Source organism: Eriocheir sinensis, chromosome 67, assembly GCF_024679095.1.
Source record: "Eriocheir sinensis breed Jianghai 21 chromosome 67, ASM2467909v1, whole genome shotgun sequence".
Lineage (NCBI taxonomy): Eukaryota > Metazoa > Arthropoda > Malacostraca > Decapoda > Varunidae > Eriocheir > Eriocheir sinensis.
Window position 1 is genome coordinate 5,285,827 of NC_066575.1, and position 17,907 is coordinate 5,303,733.

At 46.0% G+C, this 17,907-nt stretch overlaps 2 protein-coding genes across 6 annotated transcripts in view; one reads left to right on the forward strand and one right to left on the reverse strand.

The window, feature by feature from the left end:
* The window catches only part of LOC126987973 (trafficking protein particle complex subunit 4-like), a 21,212-nt gene extending 17,686 nt beyond the window's left edge, over positions 1–3,526 (reverse strand). Inside the window, exons 1-2 of one of the 2 annotated variants that reach the window (XM_050845676.1) lie at positions 3,384–3,526; positions 2,811–2,969 (exon numbers count right to left, since the gene is read on the reverse strand). Coding sequence is in view for 1 of the 2 variants with exons in the window: in XM_050845675.1 (XP_050701632.1) it covers positions 3,384–3,411 (28 nt within the window). In the remaining variant the exon portion in view is untranslated. The remainder of the gene's footprint in view (positions 1–2,810; positions 2,970–3,383) is intronic. The other variant, XM_050845675.1, reaches the window with a different exon arrangement.
* LOC126987972 (cytochrome P450 2U1-like) overlaps positions 1–17,510 on the forward strand; it is a 24,599-nt gene extending 7,089 nt beyond the window's left edge. The window contains exons 2-11 of one of the 4 annotated variants that reach the window (XM_050845670.1): positions 6,226–6,373; positions 7,297–7,461; positions 7,995–8,158; positions 8,720–8,859; positions 9,379–9,569; positions 10,162–10,361; positions 13,026–13,188; positions 14,220–14,400; positions 14,913–15,006; positions 15,256–17,510. In XM_050845670.1, the coding sequence (XP_050701627.1) occupies positions 6,231–6,373; positions 7,297–7,461; positions 7,995–8,158; positions 8,720–8,859; positions 9,379–9,569; positions 10,162–10,361; positions 13,026–13,188; positions 14,220–14,400; positions 14,913–15,006; positions 15,256–15,452 (1,638 nt within the window). In that variant the 5' untranslated portion in view covers positions 6,226–6,230 and the 3' untranslated portion in view covers positions 15,453–17,510. Of the gene's footprint in view, positions 1–2,252; positions 2,274–3,679; positions 3,968–6,225; positions 6,374–7,296; positions 7,462–7,994; positions 8,159–8,719; positions 8,860–9,378; positions 9,570–10,161; positions 10,362–13,025; positions 13,189–14,219; positions 14,401–14,912; positions 15,007–15,255 lie in introns of those variants that run through there. The other 3 variants (XM_050845673.1, XM_050845671.1, XM_050845672.1) reach the window with 3 other exon arrangements.
* Positions 17,511–17,907: the final 397 nt, after the last annotated feature.

Consider the following 17,907-nt stretch of genomic DNA (forward strand, 5'->3'; position numbering starts at 1 on the left):
AAAAAAGGACGAAGCAAAAAAAAAAAAAGCATTAATAGCAAGGCCAAGATTAGATGATTAAGGAAGATTAGATTATTAAGTAAGTTTAGATTATTATTAAGGAAGCCAAATAATAGGAAACAAAAAAAAAACTAAAAAAAAAGAAAAAAAATACACCTAAAAAAAAGAAACCGGAGAAATAAAACGAAAACCCGAAGAAAAAAAAACCAAAAATATGAAGTGAAAAAAACGAGAATTAAAGAAAAGGTTCAAATATTAATCAGACGTTAACAGAAAACGACATATGAAGAATACTAAAAAATAAATAAGTCCGCCATTAATGCTAAACGAAAAATGAATAGTTAAAAATACTGCTAATCCTCCGTCTTAAGTCTTTCACGCGGGATTAGCGGGGGAAGCATCAAGGTGTTGGTGGCGCCGCGCAGGTGAGCTCCGGGCGTGACGCGGCGTGACTGGCGGCCGAGAGCTTTGGGGTGTTGAAGGGCAGAAGGCTAGTCTGGGAGGAGGATTTACCGGTGGCCATGAAAAGAGGAGGGATGTGTTTTGAGGTTATATGGACTTTTTTAACTTGCAATATATGAACGCTTTCGGTTCTACATATTTAACTGCGTGAGGCTGTTTAATGATAATTGCTTCCTTTCTCCTCCTTTACCGAACCTTTGAAATGCCAACACTACTACTACTACTACTACTACTACCACTAACGCTACCGTAATACTAATAATAAGGATAATAATAGTTGCCTAGCTTTTCCATCTCTACTTGTTGCATTGTCTCATAGCAACAACAATAACAGTAATGATGACGATGATGGGGATGATAATAATTCAAGATTCTTAAGAAATATTAGTCAATGGACATGGAAAATAATAAAGAAAAAATGAGGGGAGCCAAACGTTCAATAAAAGCCGACATGCATGGGAGACATTGCAGTAATCCTCAAAACAGATGAAATTTTGTTTGTCTATCGCCGTGGAAAGAAAAAACAAAACAAAATAAAGAAAAAGAAAAGGAAATCAGGACGACCAAGAATGAGTAACCATGCGTAAGAGAAGATTAAAATATCTCCGTTATTTTTTAAGTCTAATTGATGGAGGTTTTTTTGTGTGTGTCTACAGTGCAATGGGAAAGGAAAAACACACGTGCCGTTCATTAAGTTCAAAGAAATGCGAACATGCGTAAAAGACATCACACATACTCGAGTCATTTGGAGTTCACTGACTGGAGAAGATCTGTGTAACCGGTCTTGCAAAAAGGGTAAAAAAAACGATTCAGGGCGTATAAGAAAGATGACCAAGCGGGTAAATGAAAGAGACGTGATGCTTTTGTTTCCGAGTCAGCTGAAATTTGCTAAAGAAAAAAAAGACTGTAGACTGTAAGAGACTGTAGGCGACACGAAAGAAATAAGTGGTTCCGAGTGAATGAATATAATCAAGTGACACGCAAATAAGTATATAAATAGCATAGCATATAAATTATAATCCTTGAGTTAACCGATGCATCATAGCAGAATGTCACTCTCTCATGCATGTTAACGCGTATTGGAAAGAGAAGATTAAAATTTCTTCTGTGTTTTGGTTAGCCAGTCTAATTTTTCTTCTGCCCTTCCGTTTCTCATGTTCTCTCTGCTTCTTCAAATTCCCCGTGTTCTCTTCAGTCATTCCTCTGCCTTCTCTTTCTCATCTCTTTCCGGCCAGAAGAGAGGTCAGTTTCGGGTCAGTGCTGGGTCAAAATGTACGATATCAAGAGAACGAACAACGACTCTGATTTAGAAAGGGAGGTCACCATGAGGTCACGATGGGCTACATGCAGAGAAGGGACCAGGCAGCCTCGAGTGAGTGAGATGATGGGTCGAACTGTGTCTCTACTTGCTCATAACGTCATAGGGTTAAGGGGAGGTTAGTCAAACGGTCTCTACTTGCTCATAATGCCATAGGGTTTAAGTGAGGTTAGTCAAACTCTTCTCTACTTGCTCATAATGCCGTAGGGTTAAAAGTGAGGCTAATCGTTCTTACGGAATAACTCTAAAAGGAGACATTTGCGACGGAAATTAGATACAAAATCGTGCAATTCACTACATCACCAGAAAAACATGAACCACATAAGAAAATCGTTGGTTGGGTGAAAAACCGTAAATTATCCGTTCTTACTTCTTACCTGTGCGTGCCTTAAAACTGCTCTCCCTACCCTGCACTTTTTTATGTAGTGATATACGTTTTCTTTCTCTTTCCTCCATAGATTTGCTGACGTCACTTAATCTCCGCGGGCTTAAGGTGTTGAAGCTACCTGGTTTACCTCTCTGTGGGCCAGTCTTACAGTCCAATACCGCAAGTTTGTGAGCCCCCAACCAAACACAAAATACCATGAAAATTCCTTGTGGCTTTATAATGTTTGGGGTTGATATAAAAAGGAGGAGGGAATTTTAGGACACCACACAGGAAATCTCTATTAGTATCTGGTATTGAGCAGAAATAACGGATCATTGTGGTGAATATAGCTTGGTTAGGGAGCTTACAATGACTGTTGGACTGTCGAACTGGCCATGTATCTTGGTGGAGGGGACGGGCAGGGAAGGGGTGGAGGGAGGGACTGCGACGCTGAGCCAGAGATCGGGATAGCGGTAGAGGGTCAAGGGGAGGAGGAAAAGGCAGACCAGTATGCGTGAAGCTGCACCGAACCAACTGATTCGAACATAAACGAATCAGCGATACTTCTACCTGCAGCTCAAACAATGTAACTACTTAACTAGGCAGTATCGGAAGTCATTACAAGGGACATTCTCCTATCTGCCTGAACCACACGACCCCTACCTCCAGGCCTCAGACGGCAGGGGCAGGCAGCGGTGGCGTCATGGCGGGGCGGGAACACGTCAGCACCAGCAGTGTTTCAGACAACAGGGATTCTGATGAAGAGCGAGACCTTCAGCCTCTTCTTATCCAGGAATGCTTGTGCCGGTAGTCCGATAGTGTCTGTGAAAGAAGAACACTTTCGATGACAAACCTGTTCTGTCGATGTTCTGTAATACCTGCTCTTCTCTACTGTCGTATACACAACTTCCCCTCCCGGGCTTCCAAAGATCTGGGTCGACGAGCAAGGCTATTCGGAGAGCAACGATCTAGTAAGGGAGTGATCAAGCAAACGCCCGAGGTGTTGCGGGACTCCGGTATGCGGTGAATGTAAAGGAGAGAACAATCCAGAGTTCTCCACGAGAGTAAAGCCCCGTGCAGCGTGCGTGAGGTCTACCCTTGGCGACAGGCCTAATGACCTTCGATCAGCTAAAGCTGTGACCTCGGCCGACAGTCAGTGGTTATATCAACGTACACAATATCATAGGGAATATATCAAACCGTCTCCCCCCCCCACAAAAAAAAAAAAAGGCTCACCAGCTTCCGGCCTCCAGACGAAATTCATCACTGTCCCGTCTCGTCTAAGGCGAAGGAGTAAACTGTAGCCGTGGCGTGGAGGCGAACCGCAGCTGCTCCCAGAGAAGACTCAGAGGAGACGGCTGCATGGTATTCAGTTCACCCTCTCACAAGTGTAGCCCGACGCGTGATTCGATACTCTGAACCGCGGACTGCAATCAGACTGCCACCAGCGCCGCAAGGCTGCACTCGATTAGATATACTTGTTGTTATTCCTGACACGAGCAGCATCGCTAAAGCCTGACCGCTGCAAGGAACACCAACCCCCTTACCATAGTCCCGCACCAGGTGTCGGGTCTCCGTCTCGGCGGTTCAGTCATACTCGCCAGTAACATCTCGAGTTCCCTGATGCGTGGGGGAGGTGATCACCGCTTGCAGAGGATCATTGCCTCGCCTACCCACATCAGGTGACGGCGGAGGCACAGCAGAGGCCTCGCCCTGACAATATCCATCGCTAAAACACCCCCGCAGCCGCTCCCACTGACTGTACGCAGAAGGATGTGTGATGTACTGGCGGCGGACTGGCCATACTCACTCTTTAACAGGTAGCAGGTTAGGTTAGGTTAGGTTAGGTTTTGGAGGCAATGCTTAAAGCTGAACTAGGTCACTGCAATAAAAAAAATGTGTAGAACTCTTACGGGAGGGGTTAGACTGTACCCGTGTAATGTTCTTGGCACGATATTTGAACCACTACTACCACCACCGCCACGCGACTGTACTTCATTCTGGTAAAAAATATATATTTCCTTAAAAGAAAGAAATATATCACTTACGTATTCACACACCTTAAAAGTAAGCACAACCTTCCGTGGGGTTATGTATATATATGTATGAATGTTATAAGTGTCTCTTGTCTGTTGTTTCGGTGAGCACACACGCCCAGGCAGAACAGTCGCCCATCGGTGTTTCTCTTCGGCGTTTCAACACACGCGACATTCCAGTGTAAAACTTAAAATAAGGTAAACAATTTATTAATGCGGTTTCTTAACAGCAACAGTAATAACTATATTGACATTTGCGACGGAAATGAGGTACAAAATCGTGCAATTCACCACATCTATCACCAGGAAAATATGAACCACTGAGAAAATCGTTGGTTGGGTGAAACCGTAAATTGTCCGAAATAAATTGTACCTCATTACTTCGCGGGTGCAAATGACCAATGAATATGCACCTTTATGTTGTTAATATTCTGCAGCAAGCTCTCCGTGACCTCCCTGTGTGAGGCAACGTGAACCGCCTTTACCTCCACAAGTACGAAAGAAACTGACTGTCATGCTTACCTACCTCGCTATTAGTTGAGTCACCTCCTCCTGCCTCACCGCGATTAAGCCCGAATCACTACCTGCCTCACCGCGATTAAGCACGAGTCACTACCTGCCTCACCGCGATTAAGCACGAGTCACTACCTGCCTCACCGCGAATAAGCCCGAATCACTACCTGCCTCACCGCGAATAAGCGCGAGTCACTACCTGCCTCACCGCGATTAAGCACGAGTCACTACCTGCCTCACCGCGAATAAGCGTGAGTCACTACCTGCCTCACCGCGAATAAGCGTGAGTCACAACCTGCCTCACCGCGATTAAGCACGAGTCACTACCTGCCTCACCGCGAATAAGCGCGAGTCACTACCTGCCTCACCGCGATTAAGCACGAGTCACTACCTGCCTCACCGCGATTAAGCACGAGTCACTACCTGCCTCACCGCGAATAAGCGTGAGTCACTTCACTTATCTCGTCACATGTAGAGTCACCTTTCACCTGCCTGGCCGCGCATAACCTGGGTCATTACCTGTCTCGTCACCTGCATCGCCTGACTAAACCCGATTACACTGGGCAAATTTTCCGTGGATCTTCAGTCAAACCACGATTTCCGCTGGCGTGGTTCTCATTTGTTTCTTGTTATTGCTGCTGCTGATGATGGTGAGTAATACCGTCGTCCTTCGGGGAAATCTACCGTAGCTTTGGAAGATCGTGGACACGTCAGAAAACCACGGAAATATGAGAACCACGCCAGCGGAAATCGTGGTTTGACTGAAGATCCACGGAAAATTTGCCCAGTGTAATTGTCCCTTAAGCTGCCTCGCCGCGTTGAGTCACCCTTCACCTGCCTAGCCCTGGGTGTGCGTGAGTCAGCCAGTCACGTGCTGCCTATGTGAGTGACCGTGAATCACCAGCCATTAATTACCGCAGCATGACCGCCTCGTCCTTTTCCTGCGCGCGTAAATGAATGTATAAATGAGTCCCCCTTTCCCCTCCTCCTACCCTTTCCTCTTCACCCCCTTCTAACCTCTTCTTCCCCCCTCTTCCCGTTTCTCCTCTACCCCTCCTCCTCTACCTCCTCCGCCCCCTTCCCCTTCTTCCTCTATCCCCGCCTCCCCTTTCCCTTCTCCCCTCCCTCCCACTCCTTCCTCTTCCCCCCTTCTAACCTCTTCTTCCCCTTTCTCCTCTACCCCTCCTCCTCTACCTCCTCCTCCCCCATCCCCTTCTCACCTTCCTCCCACTCCTTCCCCTTCCCCCTCCTTCTCCTTCCTCCCCTTACCCCTCTACCCCCTCCCCCATTGCTCCTCCTTCCTCTCCCCCCTTCCCCTCCTCCCCATCCTTCCTCCTCCTTCCCTTCCTCCCCCATGTGACCCTCAAGGCATTACCACTGAGCCATAACACGTATATAGATGTATAGAGCCTACCCTCCTTCCCCTTCCTCCTCCTCCTCTTCCTCCTTCCCCTTCCCTCCCCCTGTGACCCCCCGAAGGCATTACCACTATAAGTCCTAACGTGACATGCACCATCCCGGCATTCTAGCGGGCATGAAAGAAGGTACTGAGCCCCTCGCTAAGCCGAAAAGGTATGCCCTAAGACGCCCCTTGCCTTGGTCGTACATGAAGCAGACGTTCCCGACAAGCAGCTCACCTGAGACGCGCCTTGGCGGGAAAAATGAGGAGGCAGAAATGTAAAAGGAAGTGGAGTTTGTGAAGTTTTGGATTATTTTTATTTTATTTTGCGGGGTTGAAGGGGATTAGATAGATAGATAGATAGAGGTTTAGATAGATAGATAGATAGATAGAGCAGTGATTATAGACTGACATAGATAAACACACACACACACACACACACACACACACACACACACACACACACACACACACAGATAATGAAAAGCGAATCACAGACACAGACATATAAGTAAGCTAGACAGAACAAGACAAACAATGCAAAACAAGCCAGTCAGCCGGACAGACAGACAGACAAACAGAGAAACAGACAGAGACAGACAAACAAAACGGTCACGAAACAGCACAGTCCAGTAGCTAACCTAACACAGAAACACAGACAGTACAGACATAGACAGACAGATAGAACAGACAGACAAAGAAGACCCTCACTAAACAAGGTGGTCCAATAGCTAACTTAACCTAGAAACACAGACAGACAGACAAACACAGACAAAACAAATCAGTAAACAAGATGGTCCAATAGCTAACCTAACCTAACAAGATGGTCCAGTAGCTAACCTAACCTAACCTAACCTGACCTGACCTAACCTAACCAATAGCTAACCTAACCTAACAAGATGGTCCAGTAGCTAACCTAACCTAACCTAACCTAACCAATAGCTAACTTAACCTGACAAGATGGTCCAGTAGCTAACCTAACCTAACCAATAGCTAACCTAACCTAACAAGATGGTCCAGTAGCTAACCTAACCTAACAAGATGGTCCAGTAGCTAACCTAACCTAACCAATAGCTAACCTAACCTAACAAGATGGCCCAGTAGCTAACCTAACCTAACCTAACCTAACCAATAGCTAACCTAACCTAACCAAGCCCACTAACCTCTCCTCCTCCTCCTCCTTCTTCTTCACCTCCTTCAGCATGGTGTGGGTGGCCCTAGCGGTGGTGGCGGTGGTGGCGGGGGTCGTCCTGCTGCTTCGGGCCCGCTGCGACGACAAGGACATGCCGCCGGGACCCAAAGGCCTCCCGCTCGTCGGCAACGTGTTCGACCTGCTCAAGGAGGACTCGGTCAGGTACTTCACAAGGTAAGGCGCTTGTCGTTCTGGTGTTTTGATTGGACTTTCTGAAACACGTGAGGATATTGAGATACAAGCTATGCAATGATTCAGTGTGTTTTGCTAGTTTAACAATACTTTTTCCTCTTTCTGTTTTTCTTTTTCTTTCACTTTCTCTTCCTTTCTCTTCCTCTCCTTCTCTTATTCTCCTTCTCTTCTTTCTCCTTTTCTTTGTTTTGTCTTTTTCTTTCTTCGTTCTCTTCCTGTTTCTCTTTCTTTTTCTCTTTGTCTCTTTCTTTGTCTTTCTCTCATTTTTCTTTATTTTTTCTCTTCTCTTTGTTTTTATATTTCTTTTATTTTTCTCTTTTCTTTCTCTTCCTGTTTTTCTTTCTTTCTTTTTCTTTTTTTCTTTTTCTCCCTCTTCCTCCTCCTCCTCCTCCTATCTTCCTCCTCCTCCTGTCTTCCTCCTCCTCCTGTCTTCCTCCTCCTCTCTTCTTCCTTCTCCTCCTCCTCTTCTTCCTTTTCTTCCTCCTCCTCCTACTCCTCCTCCTACTCTTCTACAGGCTGGCGGAGGAACACGGCCCCTTCTACAGCGTGCAGCTTGGGGGTCGCCGCGTGGTGGTCCTCAGCTCATCACACTGGCTAAATCAGGCCTTCGTGCGGCAAGGCGAGATGTTCAACCACCGACCCCGCGGCACCGTGCTCAGCTTCATCATGGGCGGGAAAGGTGAGGCAGTTAGGCAAAGGGAGACAGTCGGGTAGTTGGTCAGTCAGTTACGCAGTCAAGCAGTTTAGGCAGTCAGTCAGTCACTCAGTCAATCGACCTTTCTGTCTATCAATCAATCTTTTATCCTTCTCTTTTACTTCTCTTCCATCATCCTCTGCTTCTATTTCACTTCTCTTTCATCATCCTCTACTTCTATTTCACTTCTGCGTCAACTTTTCTTTTACTTTCCCTCTTCTTCTTCTCTCTACTCCAGTCTACCTTTCCACCTGTCTACCATTCAGTCAGTTAATCAATCTACCTTTCTAGCTATCAATTATCAGTCAGTCAATCGACCTTTCCATCTATCAGTCACTCAGTCAATCTACTTTTTTCATCTATCAATCAAGCTTTTCTGCGTCAACTTTTCTTTTACTTCCCTTCTTCTACTTCTTCTCTCTACCACAATCTTCCTTTCTATCTGTCTACCATTCAATCAGTTAATCAATCTACATTTCTAGCTATCAGTCAGTCAATCTACCTTCCTCTCTATCTTTTCATCTATCTCTCTATCCCCCGCCGCAGGTATCGCCGACGCAGAGAACACGAAATGGCGGGACAGTCGGCGCTTCACCCTGCACGTTCTGAGGGACTTCGGCCTCGGCAAGCGGTCCGTCGAGAACTACGTCAACAGGGAGCTGCAGGACTTCATGGAGGTGACGCAGGTGGGTGGTGGTGGTGGTGGCTGGCGTGATGGGTCCCTAAAACATGATCTCCTCCTCCTCCTCCTCCTCCTCCTCCTCCTCCTCCTCTTCCTTCTTCTACGGCTGCTATTACTGCGATTCTTCTCTCTTTTCTCCTTCACTCTTTTTTTTCTCTACTACATTTTTTCCTATCTTTTACATATCTATAGTATTTTGCCTGTCTTATTCACTGCTACTACTACTACTACTACTACTACTACTACTACTACTACTACTACTTCTTTTCTTTTGTTTCCTTCTCCTTCTCTATAAATACATTTCTTCTCTCTTTTCTTCTCTCCTATCTTTTACATGATATTCTTTTGTTTTTACTTCTCTTAATCTATATTTTACACTCCTCCTCTTCCTTCTCTTCCTCTATTCTCTCCTCTAATCTACTTTCTTCCTTCTCCTCCTCCTCCTTCTACTACTACTACTACTACAATTACCACTACTACCAACTCTACCACTCCTTAACCTCATCTATTCATGGGTTTACAGAAGAACGTGGGCCGGGCTTACAACCCCCACTACGACCTCGCTACCTCCATCCTCAACGTTGTCTGGCATATGTTCGTGGGAGAGCGCTTCGAGATGGGCGACAAGAGCCTTCGGTGGATTGTGGACTCGCTGGAAATGTCCCTCACGCTAGTGGAGCAGGGTGGATTCCTCAACTACTTGCCCCTGCTGCAGTGAGTGGAGGGAGAGGTGGATGGAGGGATAGGTAGTCATAGATGGATAGTGGATGGGTAGGTAGATGGATAGATGGATAGATGGATTGATAGACTGACTGATTGATTGACAGATAAGACGGTAGAGTGATATAGAGACAGGCGGATAGAAAGGTAGATGGATATAGATAGATAGTTGGATAGATAGCTAGATAGATAGTTAACGTGAATAGATAAGTAAACAGATAGATAGACAGACAGATAGACAAATTAACCATTAACTCACATATTGCATATATAAATTGACTGATAGATATAGATAGATATAATTAGTTAGATAGTTATAGATAGATAGTTAACGTGACTAGATAAGTAAACAGATAGATAGACAGACATATATAGACAAATTAACCATAAACTCACATATTGCATACATAGATTGATAGATAGATAGACATATAATTAGGTAAATAGATAGTTAGGTAGAGTAAACAGACAGGTAACTAGATAGATAGACAGACATACACAAACTGCCCACAGAATCCCATCTCGCATTCACCCTAACCCAGACTTCAATCTCAACCTTGACCACAATCTCTATCTCCTCCTCCAGGTTCATCGGCACCTTCTTCAAGCCCAAAGCGGTGAAGGTGGGTCTTAACGTTTGGCACCGACTGGACTACTTCTCAGACCTCATCGCTAAGCACAAGGCTTCGCTGGACGACCCCGAGCGCGACATCGACCTCATGTACGAGTTTCTGGAGCAGCAACGCAAGGACCTCCAGCAGGGCAAGACGGACACGGTGTTTACGGGTAGGAATGATTGAATGTATTGAATGTATTGAATGTATTGAATGTATTGAATGTTGTCTTTTATTGTGTTGTGTTTTCTGCTTCTCTTCTGCTTCTTCTTCTTCTGCGTCTTTTATTTTCTCTTTTATATGTTCTTCTTAATTCTCCGTCTATTTCCTTCTCCCCTTCTCCTCTTCTGCTTCTCTCCTACTTCTTTTGATATGCTTCTTCTCTCCTCTACTTCCCTTCTACTTCTACTTTTCTATTGTCTTCTTTTAGTCTCCTCTCTTTTCTACTTCTTTCTTATACTTCTACTTCTTTTCTATTATCTTTTTTTTTTTAGTCTCCTCTCTTTTCCACTTCTTTCTTCTACTTCTGCTTCCCTCTTCTATTATCTTCTATTCTCTTTTATTCTTCCCTATTCTATTCTATTCAATTTATCTCTTCTGGTCATTTCTTGTATCTTCTATTACCTTCCCTTCCCTCTACTTCTCTCTTCTGCTTCTCTTCTGCTGCATTCCCTCTTTCCTGTGACTTAAATCTCTCAAGGGACGAAGCATTTTGACAACGAATCAACACATTGTCTTTTTCTTCTTTTTATGTTGTTTTCTTGGAAGTATCACGTCGTAGTCTTTTTTTTTCTATCTTCTTGCTCTGCCATCTCACCTTGGAAACGGGTGTCTATTATGTTGCCCTCGCTTTCTCCTTTGCATCAACGTTTTTCTTCTCCTCCTCGTCCTCCTCTCCCTTCTCCTATGTGTATATCCCCACTCAGTCGCATTCCCCATCCCCTCAACACGTCTTTCTCCTCCTCTTCCTTCTCCTATGTGTATATCCCCACTCCATCGGCTTCTCCATCCCCTCAACACGTCTTCCTCCTCCTCGTCCTTCTCCTATGTGTATATCCCCACTCCATCGGCTTCTCCATCCCCTCAACACGTCTTCCTCCTCCTCGTCCTTCTCCTATGTGTATATCCCCACTCCATCGGCTTCCCCATCCCCTCAACACGTCTTTCTCCTTCTCGTCCTTCTCCTGTGTGTATATCCCCACTCCATCGCATTCCCCATCCCCTCAACACGTCTTTCTCCTCCTCTTCCTTCTCCTATGTGTATATCCCCACTCCATCGCATTCCCCATCCCCTCAACACGTCTTTCTCCTCCTCGTCCTTCTCCTGTGTGTATATCCCCACTCCATCGCATTCCCCATCGCCTCAACACGTCTTTCTCCTCTTCCTTCTCCTATGTGTATATCCCCACTCCATCGCATTCCCCATCCCCTCAACACGTCTTTCTCCTCGTCCTTCTCCTATGTGTATATCCCCACTCCATCGCACTCCCCATCCCCTCAACACGTCTTTCTCCTCCTCGTCCTTCTCCTATGTGTATATCCCCACTCCATCGCACTCCCCATCCCCTCAACACGTCTTTCTCCTCCTCGTCCTTCTCCTGTGTGTATATCCCCACTCCATCGCACTCCCCATCCCCTCAACACGTCTTTCTCCTCCTCGTCCTTCTCGTGTGTGTATATCCCCACTCCATCGCACTCCCCATCCCCTCAACACGTCTTTCTCCTCCTCGTCCTTCTCCTATGTGTATATCCCCACTCCATCGCACTCCCCATCCCCTCAACACGTCTTTCTCCTCGTCCTTCTCCTATGTGTATATCCCCACTCCATCAGCTTCTCCATCGCCTCAACATGTCTTTCTCCTCCTCGTCCTTCTCCTATGTGTATATCCCCACTCCATCAGCTTCTCCATCGCCTCAACACGTCTTTCTCCTCGTCCTTCTCCTATGTGTATATCCCCACTCCATCGCACTCCCCATCCCCTCAACACGTCTTTCTCCTCGTCCTTCTCCTATGTGTATATCCCCACTCCATCGCACTCCCCATCCCCTCAACACGTCTTTCTCCTCCTCGTCCTTCTCCTATGTGTATATCCCCACCCATCGCACTCCCCATCCCCTCAACACGTCTTTCTCCTCCTCGTCCTTCTCGTGTGTATATCCCCACCCATCGCACTCCCCATCCCCTCAACACGTCTTTCTCCTCCTCGTCCTTCTCGTGTGTATATCCCCACTCCATCGCACTCCCCATCCCCTCAACACGTCTTTCTCCTCCTCGTCCTTCTCCTATGTGTATATCCCCACTCCATCGCACTCCCCATCCCCTCAACACGTCTTTCTCCTCCTCGTCCTTCTCGTGTGTGTATATCCCCACTCCATCGCACTCCCCATCCCCTCAACACGTCTTTCTCCTCCTCGTCCTTCTCCTGTGTGTATATCCCCACTCCATCGCACTCCCCATCGCCTCAACACGTCTTTCTCCTCCTCTTCCTTCTCCTGTGTGTATATCCCCACTCCATCGCACTCCCCATCGCCTCAACATGTCTTTCTCCTCCTCTTCCTTCTCCTATGTGTATATCCCCACTCCATCGCACTCCCCATCGCCTCAACACGTCTTTCTCCTCCTCGTCCTTCTCCTATGTGTATATCCCCACTCCATCGCATTCCCCATCCCCTCAACACGTCTTTCTCCTCCTCGTCCTTCTCCTATGTGTATATCCCCACTCCATCGCACTCCCCATCGCCTCAACACGTCTTTCTCCTCCTCATCCTTCTCCTATGTGTATATCCCCACTCCATCGCACTCCCCATCGCCTCAACACGTCGTTCTCCCCCGCAGACGACCAGCTCAAATGGCTCCTGAGTGACCTGTTCATCGTGGGCCTGGACACCACGGTCACCACGCTGCGCTGGAGCTTCCTCTCCCTCGTGAGACACCCGGAGATGCAGCGACGCGTCTACAAGGAGGTGGAGGCGACCATCGGGCTGGACCGACTTCCCACGTGGGTTGCTGGTGGTGTGTGGGAGTGTGGATGGAGGGAGGGTGATTGGGGGCTTGCATTGGGTGTGTGTCGTGGGGTGTGATAATAGTGAGTGACTGAAGGGATTTTAGAGATTATGATTGTATATAAGTAATGTTAGTGTGGGTGTGGATAAAGGGATAAGTAGTCGTAGATGGATTGGTAGGTAGGGAAGTAAGTAGGTAGATAGATGGATAGATAGATGGGTAGCTAGACTGACTGATTGATTGATAGACAGATAGGAAGGTAGACTGATATAGAGACAGAGACGGATAGGAAGGTAGATGGATATAGATAGAAAGATATAGATAGATAGTTAGATAGATAATGTGGGTGTGGGTGTGGGTGTGACAAGGCCTTGAGTGTGTCTGTAAGTGTCGTGGACAGAGATCATAGTTCTTACTGCATGAAGGCCGTCTGAATGTGTCTTGAATGAGTGAAAAGATTTGCTAAGTGTAGAATTTCCTATAACATCACTCCACCCATTCTTTAGCTAAGGAGACTACCTAAGAATGCTAAAATATTCATGTAATGTATCCTAAAACACTCTCCCCATTATCTACTTACGAAAGGCACCTAGAAATGTATGTTAACCAGCATGAACTGTCTCCTTAAATAACTCCTTCACCCATTCTTTAGCTCCTAAGACCACCTGGCAATGTTAATTAATAGGTACGTGATGTCACCTAAACCACTTTCTCCATTATCTAGTTACGAAAAGCACTTAGAAATGTATGTTAATCAGCATGCGATGTCTCCCTAAATAACTCCTTCACCCATTCTTTAGCTCCTAAGACCACCTGGCAATGTTAATTAATAGGTACGTGATGTCTCCAAAACCACTCTCTCCATTATCTATACTTACGAAAGCCACCTAGAAATGTAAGTTAATCAGCATGAAATGTCTCCCTAAATAACTCCTTTTCACATTCTATAGTTATACTTAGACCACCTAGAAAAGTCAATAGGTTCGTAAGTGATGTCTCCTAAACCACTGTCCATCTCTTCTCCAGGTACGAGGACCGGCTCAAGATGCCCTACACCGAGGCCTTCATGAACGAGGTCTTCCGCTTCGGCTCCATCACGCCCCTGGCTGTGCACGCCAACCCCGAGGAGACGACGCTGGGGGGGTACCGCATCCCTAAGAGAACCTGGGTCATCGGGAACATCTACGGCATCCACTGGGACAAGAAGGTAGGAAGGGGACAGACAGAAGGAAAAGGTAGAAATCGGGCAGACAAAGAACAAGGAACTAGGAACGGAGACACAGGGAGGACAGGAAGATATAGAAATGGAGAAAGGCTGCTGTAAAGAAGGTCGGAATGGGTCACACGGAGGAGGAGAATGTAGGAATGGAGACAACAAGGTATAAGAATAGGGATAATGAGGTAGAAATGGGGACACAGAGGACAAGATAGGAATGGGAACAGACGGAGGACGGGAAGAAAGGAATGGTGCCAGATGGATGAGGAAGGGCCATGAGGGTGCTGATATCAAGCATTAATAAGGAATTTTTCATGGCCTCATACCCTCTGCTTCATCTTTCTTGACTCTCAATTCTTCCTGATCCCATTGAGTAAACAGCTTTTCATCCTCGTATAACTTCATCGTTTCAAATGTGATGGCTATTGATTATGGTGCAGCGCCGTATGGTCTATGCTATTCTGCGGTAGGATGTTATTGACGCAGTTCGACGTTTCCTTCAGCTGTGGGGCGACCCGGAGAACTTCAGACCCGAGCGATTCCTGAACGAGGCCGGCGAGTTCGTCCGCTCCGAGCACGTGCTGCCCTTCTCTGTCGGTGAGATAGATAGATAGATAGATAGATAGATAGATAGGGAGAATCTATAACACACCCATACCCACACAGTAACAGATGGACACTAACACCCACACCCACACAGTAACAGATGGACACAAACACCCACACCCACACAGTAATAGAACATGTTTTTTTTCTGACATAACACTAGATTCTCGCATATCCAGCACATATATTCTTTAATCATCTGCTTCATTCACTCATTCCTTCTTCCCCTCCTCCCACCAGGCCGCCGAAACTGCCTTGGCGAGTCGCTGGCCAGAATCGAAGCGTTCCTCTTCCTAACTTCGATGCTGCAAAAGTACGAGTTCGGGGTTCCGGAGGGCCACGAGCGACCCGCGACGACCTTCCAATGCGGCGTGACCCTCAACCCCTCTGAGTACCACGTCCTCCTCACCGAGCGAAACCCCGTCATCATGAACTGAGGGAGGCGAAGACGAAGGAGTAGGAGACGTGGCGGTGTGTGTGAGGTCTTGTTATTTGTTTGACGAAGGGACGAAGGTGAATGCCGCAAGAACGGTAACGAAGTAGATACCAAGGGCCAGTTTTACAGTCCAGTACAGCAAGTTCGTAAGCTCCCCAACCAAACGGGGTCTTCGTGGTGCAGTGGTTCGGGCGTAGTGGAAAAATTTGGGCGGCTTTTCCGATTCCCTACGCCCCTGTCCACCCAGCAGTGAATGGGTACCAGGTATTAATCGGGGGTTGTGTCCCGTCTCCTGGGGTCTGTTCCCTTCTCCTATAATTCCTTCCCCTTCTGTCTCTCTCCGGCATATGACCACAGATGTTGCACCGACTAAACGAAACTTTCCAACTATCTTTCCCCAACCAAACACAAAATACTACGAAAATTCCTTATATTGCGTTTGCGATTGACATAAATAGGATTAGATTTTAGCAGACCACACGGGAAGTCTTTAGTATCTGGTATTGAGAAGAAAAACTAATCATTGTGGAGATCATAGCTTGGTTTGGCCGCTTACAATGACGCTGTTGGACTGTGGAACTGGCCCCAAATGGACGAACTTGCTGCGCCTTATCGATACTATATGCACGGCCGTTTCAAGAAATTGGTTAACAAGGGGAAAGGGATTAAGCTAGTCCAGTGTATTTTGGTAGTTTTTAGGACGTATATATATTTGAACTTTTTTTTTGCCATGCTTAGAAGTTAATTAGGACAAGAAGGGGTGGGGGTTTGTTATGCCTGTAAAAGACTTGTCGAGTACTGAGACAGACTATTGAGTGACAGGAGTGTACAAGTTAGTTTGGTGTATTATGAACGTTGAAGAATTAAGAATCGGTGTCAAAATACATTAAAAAATTATGTAATGTTTCGTAAATGTGAGATTTTCAGCATCATAACACCTAAATACGATCTTGGAGGCATGACAAGGTGTATTTTGATAGTTTTTAGGACGTATATATATTTGAACTTTTTTTTTTACCATGCTTAGAAGGTAATTAAGACAAAAAGGGGTGGGGGTGGTTTGTTTAGTGTGTTATGAACGTTGAAGAATTAAGAATCAGCGTCAAAATACATTAAAAAATTATGTAATGCTTCGTTAAGGTGAGATTTTCAGCATCATAACACCTATATACGACCCTGGTGGCGTGACAAGGTGCCTAGAAATTGATTAGGGAACGGAAGGGTGGGTAGTTTAGTGTATATTAAGTGTTAAGTAATCAAGAATCATTATCAGAATCCATCTATAATCATGTAATATTTCGTGTGTGTGAGGGGGGGGCGGGGGGGGGGTATATCACCATAGCCCCATCTCCCTAGTATTTTGTATAGAGGTCAAACTACCACTAGGGTCATTAACTACCCCAACGTTGCTCCCACTTAACGAGCAATCGAGTAGAGAGTGAGCGAACATTAGAGAGACTGAACGTTTCGAACTGTAAATGGCTTATGTTTTCGACCCTTTTCATATTTTTATTTTATTTTAGTGTAGGATTTGCGTTTTCGTGCCAGTACTCCCACTGCCAAGGTGACGAGGGACAACCACCTCTCGCGCCAAGACCCTGCCAGGACCCGGTTTCGAATCAGCGTTGCCAAATTACCGTACTCATCGCATTTCATTTTCGTCGTTGCTGACCGATAACTTTAACAACAAGGAACGAAAAACATCAATATTCAACAGTTTTAGCACTAACTTTGATTTTCTCACGTTACTTGTCTAGGTACGAGAGTTTGAGGCATAAAAATGATAGATACGATATGTGGTTAATACGATAGTTTGGCAGCGTAAGTTCGAATCCTCCTCCGTGCCGACATGAAGCCAAACATCTTTTTTCTTTTCTTCGTAGCGAATAAGGATCTCCCCGATAAAGACTGTTATTGTCTTCATTATCTTGCCTTGGAAATGAAGAATGGCTGTGTGTGTACGAGTATGTGTTCCGTGTCTATTTTTGCAAGGTTGACGAAGCTTTAAAGATTTATCATGATGTGTAACTCGGTGTGCACAATAAATATGCAAGAGTAACATGCTTTCATTCACTTGTTCATTTCTGTGTTAATTCACCACCACAACTATACGTGTCTATACTCAACACCACCACCACCACAAAAACTCAACCTCACCACCAAAATATCACCAACCACCACCGCAAAACCTATATCAAGACCCCTAACCTTAACCCGGTAGCAGCGACGGGCCAAATTTGTGGCTTTACCGTTGTAACGCTCCGAATGTGAGTGAACGAGAATGTGAGTAAGTCAGTGAGTAACAGTAAGTGTGAGTGCATGAATGAACGAGAGAATGTGAGTAAGTCGGTGAGTGACAGTGAGTAAGTGTGAGCGAGTGGGAGCGTGAATGAGTGAGAGTGAATGAGTGAAAGAGTGAATGGGTGGCTAAGGAATGTAAGTGCGCAAAAGGTTAT